Here is a 14,200-nt window from a genome sequence, read left to right on the forward strand (position 1 = left end):
AAAAAAATGATGTCTGCGTACCTCACTTCTAGAGTTCCGTGGCGCACTAAAATCATTTTTCTTTTCACAGATTCTTTTTTTCCTCGAGTGATGGACTTCACTTTTTAATTATTACTGTGACATAACTTAAACGATCTGGTCTTGATATCCGTGAGTTGGAGCAGTTTTTCAGCACTTGTATTAGTCCGATCACGAAGAACGCATGTCCTGTCTCCCATGATGGTCTCCCCACATACCTTCCCAACGAGATTGAAGGAGTACAAAAGCGAGCAATGCGCATCATCTTTCCCTTTTGCTCATACAATGGGACATCGGCTGAATCAGGCCTAAATAAACTTCAGATCGCCGTCAGGAATTATTTGACAAACTACCCAATAAAATTATTCAGAGCGAAGAGAATAAGCTCAATGACCTTCTTCCTGCTCGTAACACAAGTACTTTGAACCTTAAAAAGAAACGAAAGTTTAAGCGCGTGTTCAAGACAAAACGATTTCTTAACAGTTTTATCACTTTTAATGCCCTTAAAGCCTAAACCTATTTTGATAGAATTTTAGATTTAATCGACATATTTCATTTATAACCAAAACAGATGTAAAAACAAATTTTCGTATAAACTTGCTTTAAACCACTGATAGTTCTATTTAATGCTACTATTGATATCATCTTTTGTAATAAGCGTGTAATTCAATTTCTAGTTGCAAAGCGATTGTGAATAAACTATGTATCTTTCATCTTTATCTTTTATCCTATGTTGGCGCCTGCGCGACACGTGACACGTGACGGTAGCACATGGTGCGTGTTAGAAACGTGACGTAACTACGACGGTACTATTTATTCATCACCCCATAGACGACTGGGTTTAGACAGCTATGGAGTCTTGTTAGTATATCTGCAACAAACCAAAGTTCTTCATAGGAAACATTTCTGAAATCCAACAGCATCCACGCGACTTGATTAGGCAACAACAACACCAAAAACAAGAACACAATTACTGCCACAGTTTTCAGTATTATCACGCTCTCTCTTGTATTTTCTTCTCCTGGGATTCGTCTGTTAGTGAATAAATTGCTGTTTCTCGGAAACACCGGTCGATTTCTCATAAAAAGCCATATTCGTATGTAGCAAATTGCTATTATCAGCAGCGGTAAAATATACTGTGCTGTGAGGAGTGAGACGGTGTATGCCTGGCGATGAGCAAGGGAAGGCCAATCTTCTTTACATTTGCCATCTTTTGTTATTTTACCAACAACAGTGAGTGGAATAACAAAAATAAAAGCTGCCAGCCACACGAAGGACACCCATATTACTGCACCTCTTCTTTTTAGCTTTGGCCTCCAAGGATTTGTTACAACATGGCACCGATAGATCGCCATGGATGTGATGGTGAAAAGTCCTGCATTGTATCCGGTTGTAACAACAGTCAGATGTACTCTGCAGTTGTATGTTTCAGACGTAAGGCTGAAGTGTTGTAGAATAGAAACAGGCGAATCCGAACACAGCAAAACCAAATCTGCAATAGCCAGACTTATAACAAATGTTCCATGAATTGTCTTTCTAGCGTTTCTCTCGTTAACTATGATAAGAACAAATATGTTTCCTACAAGCCCTATGATGAATACTGTTATGATAACTGCAACCTTGGTCCGCCATTGCAAGTTCTTCTCTATTGCGGGGCTTAAAGAATCGTGGTCAATGCGTCCGTTTTGTGGATCGTTTCTGCCCAGAACTTATTCACCGTACAAGTGTCACGTTTTCAGTGCTGCAGCCACGCTCACAAACCTACGAGTATACCATTACTACAATGTGTTCTACGCCCACAAAATAAGTTGCAAAACAAGTCAGGTAATGATACTATCTGTGAATAATTCACAGTACATGTGTCACGTTTTCAGTGCTGCAGCCACGCTCACAAACCTACGAGTATACCATTACTACAATGTGTTCTACGCCCACAAAATAAGTTGCAAAACAAGTCAGTTAATGATACTATCTCTGAATAAGGAAGTGCAGATATGATAACCGGTAGATGTAGATTACAGAACGCAAGGATATTTCTGTTATCTCAGCTATTAACCAGACCCACAATGTTTGAACAGCGTAATACAGGCTTTTAACACATGGTGAGTCCAAAGTTTTTTTCCGCCTTTTCAGTTCGTTGCTAGTTTGGGTAAAAATCTTCACAATGGTTGCCGCAGGGAAGTCGGCCAAAAATGTTGCGCGTGAATCATATTCACACAAAACGAATATTTGCGAAAAAACTTCAAATTAATTACTAGTCTCTTTATCTTGGGTAAATTAATTTGGTTAAACCGGCTTGCGCGAAAAAATACATGTATTGCTTTTCCCACTTACAAAAGCTGTCGTTTTACTACGTATCCTCCAGCGAGAAGAAGATTGTTATTATAAATACGTACACAGACTGCCCATTTATAAAACATCCCTTAATTAGGTTGCCGATGCATATCAGTTTCGAACTTAAGTGGTTCTTGCGTCTGCCTGTCGCAGCAGCTGTTGATGTACAGACAATTGAAAGTCCTATTAATTTGTAATGTGGAAAGTGTTCATCTTGGTTACTAGTCAAAAGTTTGCGTCAAATCCCTTTTTAATGTTTTAATCATTAGATTTGTTATACAAATAAGTGACTTTTGCCTGCTCTATTTAGCAGGTGGTAATAGATGATGCTTGTCGAGTATTAATTTCATTCAAGAAAATGACAGCGTCTAAGTGTTGGGACACAATTGAATTATTTACCATGTCAGAAGTTTTAAGTTCACGATAAAAGTTACTGCAGAAACGACGGGAAGTTTCATGGTGCATATGAAGATTGTAAATACTGAGGTGAAAATGCTGCCATATTGAGTCGCCCGTGATATATCAAATTTCTTAGAATTTTCAGACACACTTAAGACTGAGCTTCATTTTTTTTCTATTGTCAACTTCCGAAAGCTTTTTTTTTTTTATTTTTCTACCCCTTAAAAACCATAGACGCTGGAAAAAAAACAGCTACACCCAGCTTTAGTCCATTGCTGGACCAATTAAAAGAGCCTGTATTTAACATGACGTTTTAATAGCCACTACATTTAGTCAATATTTGAGCACGCTATTGTGAGAAGTGACAGCTTGTTCACATCTGTAAGCATAGTAATCGATCTTATTGACGTCCCTCTTTAATTTTCTCACATTAATTTTTAACACATTCTACAAAAGGTAAGCAGATCAAGAATGAGTGATCAAAATTTAAAGTATTTTCTTGCTACAGAATTTGTTTGTTTTAGAAAAGCAAGCTGGTGTATTTGCGTGATGCTTAAGGCCCGGATATTGATTGATTCTCTAAAATGGAAAAGCGGGGCTATACGATTCAATTAAATACAAAGGGCTCATAGTTCATAGCAAGGAGTTCTCTGTATAAACTGATGAATGATTCATTCATTTTTCTTTTCAATATCTTTTCATGAACTAATCTTACTTCGTTACAAAAGCTATTACCTTTCGCCTTAGTCTCCCTGCCGACAGGCATCTAATTTTTTCTTGGTTGACATTTTTTTAAAACAAGTGTGGAACAAGAGATTAAGGATTAACTTAAGAAAATCGTGTTTCCGACTGCCTGGCCTTTAAACACTGTCCTCAGCCCGGTGAAACTCAAATTAGTCTCTTATATCTTAGTTTATTCCAATCATTTTACCCGACTCCGCGCTGTAAAGTCGAGTTCAAGTCCTCTCGCGGCCTATAAAAACTGTTTTTCGTAACACGATCAGTCTTTTCTATAATTTTTTTGGTAAAAAATCAAAGCCTATTGTAACTTATTACGTATGGTTAATGAGACACCGTTCTTAAAATAGCTGCGCAGTATGACTTCGAATTAAATATAGACTGTGAAATATGTCACTGGGAGGATGCTTGTTTCAGGACGACTTCTCTTAGTTCATGAACTAAGTTTTACTCTTTCCCTTTAGATTTTTCAGGTGAAAAAACCATCTTCAATTCTTCGGGAGCCTCACGGTTTCTTCCAGTGTATCCGAAATTCTAGGCGGGTCCTACAGTTGCAGTTCGCCGCATCGAACATGGAGAAAGCAAAAGTACCTTGACACACCTCCTAAACTGTCTGCTCTGAAAACAGTAGATGATTGGGTTAACAGCTGAGTTTAAAGTTACTAGGACAACGGTTGTCGTGTGAACTATGTCACCTTGAGAGTTTAACCCATAGAAACCAAGAACATAGGCAATGAGACAGGGAAGCCAACATACTGCGCAAACAACTGTCACGGTCAAGACCATTTTCGTGACACGTTTGCGTGACTTGATGACGGCGCGCTGTGATTGTTCTACCGGTTGCGAACTTGTGACCCAGAGTTTAAAAACCACTCGGCTGTAAAGAAGCGTCATAACAGACAACGGTAAAATTCCAACTACAATGAGCCATCCAAGGCTATAAGCATTCAAATACCAACCAGAGGGCCAATCCTCGAAGCAAAAATCTAAATCCTCGTTGTATTTCACCAACACATATACTGGAAGATTCCAGAGGATTGAAAACAGCCAACAGGCAGGTATGATGAATTTGATTTTGGCCTTTGTGATACGATTTTTCTCGTCGTGTGGGTACAACACCGCAAAATATCTTTCAACTGCAACAGCAATCAGTGATACCACCGAGACCACGGCCCCGGTCCATAACAAGTTCCCTCCGGTTAGGAACTTGCAGAGGTAGTCCCCGGTGTGCCCCGTCGGGTGTTGGTACGTGTGAATTAGGATATACCGAGGGATCAAAAATATAGCTACCACCATATCCGCGCAGGCGAGATTCACCAACAAATAATTCATAGCGCTTCTCATTAGCCGGTTTCTCATGACAACAAGACAGACCAGAGAGTTACTGACGAGGCTGATTAGCACAAGAAACGAGAAAGCCACACGAAGGCTGATTTCCGCCGCTTCTGTGTAAGTGAAAAGCGACATGGTGTGTTTGAAACCAAAACTTTGCTGAGCAAATCAGATCTGAAAATAACAAGGAAACGAATGGTTAATAATGTTTTTGCCTTAGTGTTCAGAATAAACATTCTACGCTAAGTAAATCATGGGTTCTATGAAGTTCTGTTTTATTTGGTCGATTCATGGGATAATTAACATCAAGAGAGGATTAAGGCTCTCTTGTTAATAAACATTTTTCTGCTCTAAGGTGTTTCCAAAGGCATCACCTTAACAAAACCAAGAAGATTAGCATGCGGAAAGTTACGTGTAAACTAAGGGTTCTGCGCCATCCGCTGTCTGAGTTGACAGAAAAAATTTCAACACATAAACCAGTTAAAAAAATTAATGATTTATTATTGTTTACACGAACCTTAGAGCTCCTTTGCTCGAGAACAGGTTTTCTCATGTTCAGTGAAGTAATCACTGTGTCGCTTTTATACTTCAGCATTTAGTATTTATTAAACAATACTCTTTTGTGTAATTTATATTCGAGTTAGAGATGCTCTCCACATCGTCAAACAGTCCTGAAACACGAAATGTTAAGTTGAGTCCGACCAGTTCCCGCAAAGAAGAGAAGCGTTTGAATCAGACTGCTGTAACATGTGTCTTAGCTCTGACGAAAAAGAAAAGTGTGACGATAAAGTTTTCGCCCCAAAACTTGGAAAACTGAATCTTCGCGGACGGCACAATAACAACTGGGGGAAATAACTCTGTAGAGACGACTTGGCAGCGAGAACGGAAACTCGTCACGATTTCCTGGTACACGGAGATCTGCTTCGAGCGAGCTTATACGGACGTCAAGGATAAGACAATCTTTGGTTCCACAGTAAAACTGCTATTGTTACACAAATCGCAATATTTGAATAAGGACACAAAGGAGCGGAAAAAGATCTCTTTGAAGTTAAACGAAAACTATTTAAATATTCCATCTGTTTCTACGACAGAAAGAATCTCAAAATTAAAAAGACGGATGCAATAAACTCTAGGCCATTAAAGTAGGAAACCTAGGTGCGAATTTACAGCTCTGATATAGAAAACAATACCTATCTTTATTGCAGTAGCGCAGCTCAGAAAATAAAAAACGGAAAGGCAATTAAAAGTTTCTGCTTATCTATGCAAGATTGGTTTGGAAACCATCGCATGAAAAGAAATTAAATTTACGAGTATAAACTCAGCTGCTATCTACCATGAAAACCAATGTTTCCAGAAAGACCATTAGCACTTATATTTACCAAAAAAAAACCATGTAATAAATAACAAAAGTGCCGACAAGCAGGTGCATATGATGAAAGCGAGTAACAACAAAAATTTATTCAAAAGCTACTGTGGTTTTTTATGCATTTTTTGATTTTTTAAAATGAAAGGACTTGAAATGGTTAAATGTGAAAGTTTACGAATACATATGTTTCGAATAACACACACAGGAAAAATCAGTAAATTCTCCCGTAACAAAAGCCACCTTTAGAAAATTTTCACGGTGGTCAATTTACATTGGGCTTTTTCTCCGGAAAGTAAAGCGCGGCTGGCGCCAAAAATTGACCTCATTTGCACATGCCTTAGTTTTGGCCGCTGTGTTGTTTTAGACACCAATAGATATTTTTACATTTTTGAAAAGTAGTATGCTGAAGCTGTTAACTACAAGGCTTCTCTCGAAGTGGATCTCATTAACGTCAAGCTCCTTTAAGACAATTTATTATAAATCCCACTCCCCTTCACCGATGCGCCATTTCATTATGAAACAGGAAAATCAAGGCTTCAATATTGAACTCTAAGGAATATTTATATAAAGTGATTGTAATGTAGTTACAATTTGCGTTCATTTAGATTTTTGTTAACACTTCGGTTGAAAATAATATCTTCAAAATTTAGCCCTTATCAACAGATGTAACTGAAATATACGAATCAATGAGTTAATTTTATTTGGAAAGTTAAAGAAATAACTGATATTGAAACCAAATTGAACTCAACAAACATTATGTACATTTAAGATATATAAGACAAGAAGGTTGACAATTAAGTTCTCATATATATGCTTGTCTAAATTTGCTGAGCCAGACGAGTGCACACTAATAAATAGATTAGAGAACGGTATTGCATTGCTTTTGGATTATGAACAAGTTAATACTATGATGGTGCTTATGTCAAAGATTAGAGCTTCGAGTGATCGTTACAAATAATATACAAGTCGTGCACAATTTTCAATCAGGTTTGAGCAGGAATAGACAACGAGCAGTCTCTCCTTTTGCCGAAGTCCAACGCGCAAGTAAAGGGAAATAATCAGTGGAAAAAATAATTGATGTCTGCGTACCTCACTTCTAGAGTTCCGTGGCGCACTAAAAAATCATTTTCTTTTCACAGATTTTTTTCCTCGCGCGACGGACTTCGCCGAAAAGATCGGACTGCTTGTAGTCTCAAAATGAATCTTAACGTCTACTTCTTTAGAACTGCACTTCTTTTGTATAAAGTCTTTTTACTTCTGCTATTGTTTCCGATATAAATTGATCCTGCAAATAGCCAGCTATTTTCTTTCCAGGATTTTAAAAAGGCTTGTGTGTTTCTGTCACCTTGAATTATAGCCCCTGTGAATGCATATTTATCTTTATGACGAGATCACTCAGCTGTTAGATTCTTGTTTCTTCTTTTTCTCTTTTTGGTGACATCAGTGACGTGAGACGAGTGTAAGAGACACGTGACTCCCCAGTGGCATAAATCATGAATGTGACATAACTTAAACGATCTGGTATGAGTACCCGTGAGTTAGAGCAGTTTTTCTGCACTTGTATTTGACCGATTACAGAGTATGCATGTCTTGTCTCCCCACGTACCTTTCCAACGAGAATGAAGGAGAACAAAAGCGAGCAATTCGCATCGTCTTTTCCTTTTGCTCATAGAATGAGGCATTGGCTGAACCAGACTTAAACAAATTTCAGATCGCTGTCAGGGACCTATTTTATAAATTATTCAATAACTTCTTCAGTGTGAGCTCCATGACCTTCTTCCTGTTCGTAGCACAAGTACTTTGAACTTTAGAAACAAACAGAAGTTTAAGCCCGTGTTCAAGACAGAAATCTTTCTTAACAGTTTTATCACTTTTAATGCCCTTAAAGCCTAAATTATTTTGTCAGAATTTTATATTTAATCGAAATATTTTATTTATAACCGTAACAGATGTACAAACATATTTCCATAAAAACTTGCTTTAAACCACTGATACTTCTTTTTAATGCTACTATTGATATCGTCTTTTTTAATAAGCGTGTAATTCAATTTTTTAGTTTCTGAGCGATAGTGAATAAACTATGTATCTTTCATTCTATGTTGGCGCCTGCGCGACACGTGACACGTGACCGTAGTACAGGGCGCGTGTTAAAAACGTGACGTAATTACGACGGTACTGTTTATTCATCACTCCATAAACGACTGGGTTTAGACAGCTATGGAGCCTTGAAAATATATCTGCAACAAACCAGAGCTCTTCATAGGAAACATTTCTGAATCACACTCTCTCTTGTATTTTCTTCTCCCAGGATCCGTCTGTTAGTGAATAAATTGCTGTTTCTCGGAAACACCGGTCGATTTCTCATAAAAAGCCATATTCGTATGTAGCAAATTGCTATTATCAGCAGCGGTAAAATATGCTGTGCTGTGAGGAGTGAGACGGTGTATACCTGGCGATGAGCAAGGGAAGGCCAATCTTCTATACATTTGCCATCTTTTGTTATTTTACCAACAACAGTGAGTGGAATAACAAAAATAAAAGCTGTCAGCCACACGAAGGACACCCATATTACTGCACCTCTTCTTTTTAGCTTTGGCCTCCAAGGATTTGTTACAACATGGCACCGATAGATCGCCATGGATGTAATGGTGAAAAGTCCTGCATTGTATCCGGTTGTAACAATAGTCAGATGTACTCTGCAGTTGTATGTTTCAGACGTAAGGCTGAAGTGTTGTAAAATAGAAACAGGCGAATCCGAACACAGCAAAACCAAATCTGCAATGGCGAGACTTATAACAAATGTTCCATGAATTGTCTTCCTAGCGTTTCTCTCGTTAACTATGATAAGAACAAGTATGTTTCCTACAAGCCCTATGATGAATAGTGCTATGATAACTGCAACCTCGGTCTACCATTGCAGGTTCTTCTCCATGGCAGGGCTTTAAGAGTCGTGGTCAATGTGTCCGTTTTGTGAATCGTTTCTGCCCAGAACTTATTCACCGTACAAGTGTCACGTTTTCAGTGCTGCAGCCACGCTTACAAACTTACGAGTATACCATTACTACAATGTGTTCTACGCCCACAAAATAAGTTGCGAAACAAGTCAGGTAACGATACTATCTGTGAACAAGGAAGTGTAGATATGATAACTAGTAGATGTAGATTACAGAACGCAAAGATTTTTCTGTTATCTTAGCTATTCACCAGACCCAAACACTCCTCAACAGCTAACCTTGCATCTCCAATGTTTGTGAAAGCTGACCTTCTTACTGTGTTATGCAGGCTTTTAAAACATGGTGAGTCCAAAGTTTTTTTTCCGCCTTTTCAGTTCGTCGCTAGTTTGGGTAAAATCTTCACAATGGTTGCCGCAGGGAAGTCGGCCAAAAATGTCGCGCGTGAATCATATTCACACAAAACGAATATTTGCGAAAAAAATTAAAATTAATTAATACTCTCTTTATTTTGGGTAAATTAATTTGGTTAAACCAGCTTGCGCGAAAAAAATACATGTATTGCTTTTTTCACTTACAAACGCTGTCGTTTTATTACGTATCCTCCAGCGAGAAGAAGATCGAAATTATATATACGTACACAGACTGCCCATTTATAAAACATCCCTTAATTAGGTTGCCGATGCATATCAGTTTCGAACTTAAATGGTTGTTGCGTCTGCCTGTCGCAGCAGCTGCTGGTGTACAGACAATAGAAAGTCTATTTAATTTGTAATGTGGAAAGTGTTTATCTCGGTTATTATTCAAATGTTTGCGTCAAATCTCTTTTAAAATATTTTAATCATTAGATTTTTCATACAAATAAGTGACTTCTGCCCGCTCTATTTAGGCAATGGTAAAAAATGATGCTTACCGGGTGTCAATTTCATTCTAGAAAAAAATTGGCGAGTTTATCCTGCGTTTTAAGTGTTGGGAAACAATTGAATCATTTACCATGTCAACAGTTTTAAGTTCACCATAAAAGTTATTGCAGAAACGACGGAAGTTTCATGAGAAGATGTATCACTGACTAATATTTTACTGAGGAGAAATTGCTGCCACATTGAGTCGCCCATGACATATCAAATTTCTTAGAATTTTCAGACGCACTTAAGGCTGAGCTTCACTGCCGTAAACATCATCGTGCGGCAGTGTTTAAAGCGCGAAAAATAGAATGCAATGGTGCACGAACACCTTGAATTATTTTTGGACAAAAATTGCTCCCGCTCTTTCCACAGACGCGTCTCACGTATCTACATTATATAAAAACACACTTTTGCATATTTAGTTCATTTAGCGAAATATGATAAGATGAATTATGCAGAGATCAATTTCGGGAATACATCTTTAATGTGGGTCCTATATCCTCTGTTCAGGTGAGGAAGGTCAAAAACAAATGGCCGCTGACGCATGTAGATGGAATTACGCAACAATGAAGATCCGACTGGGCTAGGGTTAAAATATAATTTGGGAGTGTGAAGATAACTTACATCTATATATCTTGGCCCCACTTTTGCTACCGATACATAACGTGCACACACGCGTATAATTTATCCGTAGAAAGTGAAACTGCGCAATTACCGTGATGTACGTAAATAGCGTCGTCATGCAAATCTGAGAAAATTGACGTCGGCTAACGTCCACGATGGCATGCGTGTAAAAGTGCGGTCAATTTTTATCGGCTTAACCCTCGAGAAAAGAAGGATTAAAGGACATTTGTGGATGAAGGCTGTGACATGTTGGTTACTTACTTCGTTAGCTTCACGTAAACAAGGTCGTGGAGCAACGAGATACCAAGAGACCGCGGTGATACGACTGAAAGCCTAACATTTTTTGGGTTTTAATAGCGTTAGGTAAACCCCAAGAAGAAAATAAGGATAATGATTATTGGAAGGCATAAAGCTAACTCAAAGATCTGTCGGAGCCGCCCTTTGTTACCGTTTGCCCAGTACTAAGGAACGCGGGCGCACAAATTGTTCGTTAGTGCTGTGTCATGTGCTCTTACATGACGTATTGATTCATCCCCGTCAAGATGGCAGAGGAAGACATGTCTCCTCTGCATCGTAAAAAGCCCTGTCGTGCATGTAGAGATTTCAAGTCATGGATGAATCAAGGGAATAGAAACAAAAGTACTATGGTAAGGTCTTTAGATCATCACAAAATCAAAAGAATCAGAGCTATAACATATTTGAAAGAAGAACATCATCATGATGTGAAGGAGAAATTATGTTACATCACCTGGGTTACATCATCATTACACATGCACAAATTTTATTCGATTGTCCCAAATTTTAGGTTTAGTTCTTCTCAGAAATCTCGAATAATCCATTAATTTTAGTTTTTAACCCAATTCTCATCAGAAGCTATTTCAAATCACCAAAAGCGTTTCCACAGTATTATGCGAGCGCATGCATAGCTACCGGTATAGGTGACTTTCGATTTTGGTAAGAAATTACGGCTCCACTCAAATAGCCGTCGGTTGCTCATTAACCTTTCCAAGGATAGTGAACAGCTAATATTCAGTCAAGCATAATCGTAACTATCAATGGGACACTGTTAAGACCTGTTAAACAGATGCCTGACTACATTGATCAGTGTTTTTCCCTTTCCGTGCTACTCGAGCTAAATGCAGTAGTATAACACCTCCAACTTGTTGTTTTAAGGCCTCTTATGGTCTTTGTGGTCAGAGTGTAGAGTTGAATGACAACCTCTTGTTTCCCCCCCCTCCCCCCCTCCCCCCCTTCCTCCTGACATCCTTTCTGGTTTCATTCTTCCCTAGACACTCCTCTCTCTTCTTCATCCCCCCCTCCATATCTTTCCTGTCACCCCTCCCCTGTCATCCCTTCCTTTTTAACTTCTCTCCTTATAAATTTCCTTTTCTACCATTTTTCACTTTCTAGTATTATGAAATTATCTCTTCTTAGAAGTTGAATTTTTTTATTTATTTATTATTTTTTTTACCAGAGTAATAACAAGAACTCGTCTCAAAGCCATGACTCAGCATCTCAGGATGAATCCAGTGTAGAGTGTCCCCTTGATAGGCAAGAACTTGGCCGATCAACATGGAACTTTCTTCACACAATGGCTGCATATTATCCAGACAATCCTTCCCAACAACAACAAAATGACATGGCTAGTTTTGTAAAAATATTTTCCAAATTTTATCCTTGTGAAGACTGTGCTTCACATCTTAGAGAAAGGTAAATTTGTCTTAGTGCAGCCATACAAGCATTGGATTTTTCATTTTACTGAAAATTGTGTACTTTTTATCTTGATTTTTTTTTTTTTTTTTAGGTTACAAACTCATCCCCCTGACACAAGCAACAGATACAGTTTTTGTCAGTGGATGTGCCATATGCACAATGAAGTAAACAGGAGGCTTGGAAAAAAAGAATTTGACTGTTCAAAGGTTGATGAGCGATGGCTTGATGGGTGGAAAGATGGATCATGCGACTGATCAATGTATATAGTATTACAATATGATTAGTCATCAGTGTCTAAAAACTTTAATAGTAATACACAGGAACCATGCAGGAGGAGGGGCTGGGGGACTGTAGCCCCCCCCCCCCCCCGCTCTTTTAAATTAAACAAAAAGTTATTTAACAAAAATAACAAAGCCAAAAATAGCCCCCCCCCCCACTCAAAAACTTACTGCATGTTACTAAACATCTTTCAAAAGAAATATTGCTTATTTAAATGATTCTCCAGTGTGCTGGTAGATCCAGTATAGTTAGGGGAGAAATATTGTTGAGACAATGAAATATAACAACAAAAATAAAAATGAGACAATATGTTAACCTCAGAAAATAAGGTATTTAATCAGTGCCTTCAGTGTGTAAGGAATATGGATTTTTATGAACAAAAGCTAAGCTCTTCTCAAATAGGAGTTGTGCAACCTTCAAACAAATAGATGTTTCCCCCACCAGAAAAACAAATACAAAAGCAAATGCTCCTCTTTGAGCTTGGCAAAAGCTATTACTTGAGAGGAAGTAAGATATAGCAATACTTTGTAGTATTCAGTGATATCACTATAATTTGTAAATTAAGGTCACAAGAATGAAGGAGACAATCACCTACTAAAGTAGCTCCTGATTGTTAACAAATTTTCCTTGTCAGCACCTTACAATTAACATACACAGAATGGTATGATGAATATGCATACTGATGTTAGGGTGTAAAGGGTTACCTCTCCTACCCTTAGAGGTTATGAAGTGATTGAGGTGTGGCCTCTTTTAACACCAGAGAATAGGCATATGATACAACAGTCACAGGTTGGTGTCTTTATGTATTACCAAATTCCCTTGAGTAATTTTCAAGGACATTTACAGTGCATAGAAGCAAGAATTACAATCACTTCATGGGAGATACAAGGTCACAAGAGTTTTTAATTGAACTGGATAGAAAAGTAGATGAAGCCTTCTCAAACCCCCTGGAGTTTTGACTCTCTAAAAGGTTTTTCTTCAAAATGTAATTTGGTTTGATGATATTACATTTTTAAAAAAAAAAACTACTACCCACAATTTTTTGGCATGTTTGATGCTTTCAAGTTTTGCTTAACCCTGGATCACTAGCATTCATTTTGGTGAAGTGATTTCGAATTTTCAAAATTGAGGGGTTGGACAGCTGCAGTATTTGTAACAGAAATTGAAATCTTCACGAATTCTAAGAACAAGAAGGAAATTTCACCGATGGTTGATTAATGCAGCTTATTTCACACTGATTGAAATTAAATTTACCATTAGCTGTAAAACAAAAGAATGAGTTCTCCTGAATGGGTGAAAGAAGATCTACTTCACGTTGTATTTCAGTTCGTTAACGAAAGCAACCTTCTTTGAATTGCTAGCATGCTGAATATTTATTTTGTTTCCAAGAGGCTGGTATTAATTGTGAATCACCGGCTATTACGATGAGAATCTAGTTATCAGTGTATCAATTTCTGTTTAAAGTGATTATTTAGAGTTCCACAACCTATTGAAAAATTGATACCATCTTCCGAAATTTCATGGTGTTAGATAAACTTTCT

General features: G+C 37.9%; 2 protein-coding genes and 2 pseudogenes across 2 annotated transcripts; 1 reads left to right on the forward strand and 3 right to left on the reverse strand.

The window, feature by feature from the left end:
- Positions 1-746: 746 nt before the first annotated feature.
- On the reverse strand, positions 747-2,438 carry LOC149039369 (neuropeptide FF receptor 1-like; annotated as a pseudogene).
- Positions 2,439-3,406: 968 nt separating this feature from the next.
- LOC149039370 (allatostatin-A receptor-like) lies at positions 3,407-5,789 on the reverse strand. The gene is made up of 2 exons (XM_089185451.1): positions 5,339-5,789; positions 3,407-4,995 (listed from the first exon to the last, which is right to left on the reverse strand). The coding sequence occupies exon 2, from the start codon at positions 4,954-4,956 to the stop codon at positions 4,024-4,026; it is 933 nt and encodes a 310-aa protein (XP_089041577.1). The 5' UTR covers positions 4,957-4,995; positions 5,339-5,789; the 3' UTR covers positions 3,407-4,023.
- A 2,255-nt stretch (positions 5,790-8,044) lies between these two features.
- LOC149039371 (neuropeptide FF receptor 1-like) lies at positions 8,045-9,647 on the reverse strand (annotated as a pseudogene).
- A 1,523-nt stretch (positions 9,648-11,170) lies between these two features.
- On the forward strand, positions 11,171-13,540 carry LOC113674917 (FAD-linked sulfhydryl oxidase ALR-like). The gene is made up of 3 exons (XM_027191417.2): positions 11,171-11,314; positions 12,142-12,377; positions 12,472-13,540. The coding sequence occupies exons 1-3, from the start codon at positions 11,210-11,212 to the stop codon at positions 12,632-12,634; spliced, it is 504 nt and encodes a 167-aa protein (XP_027047218.2). The 5' UTR covers positions 11,171-11,209; the 3' UTR covers positions 12,635-13,540.
- The last annotated feature ends 660 nt before the right edge of the window (positions 13,541-14,200 follow it).

Source organism: Pocillopora damicornis, chromosome 10, assembly GCF_964200805.1.
Source record: "Pocillopora damicornis chromosome 10, jaPocDami1.2, whole genome shotgun sequence".
Lineage (NCBI taxonomy): Eukaryota > Metazoa > Cnidaria > Anthozoa > Scleractinia > Pocilloporidae > Pocillopora > Pocillopora damicornis.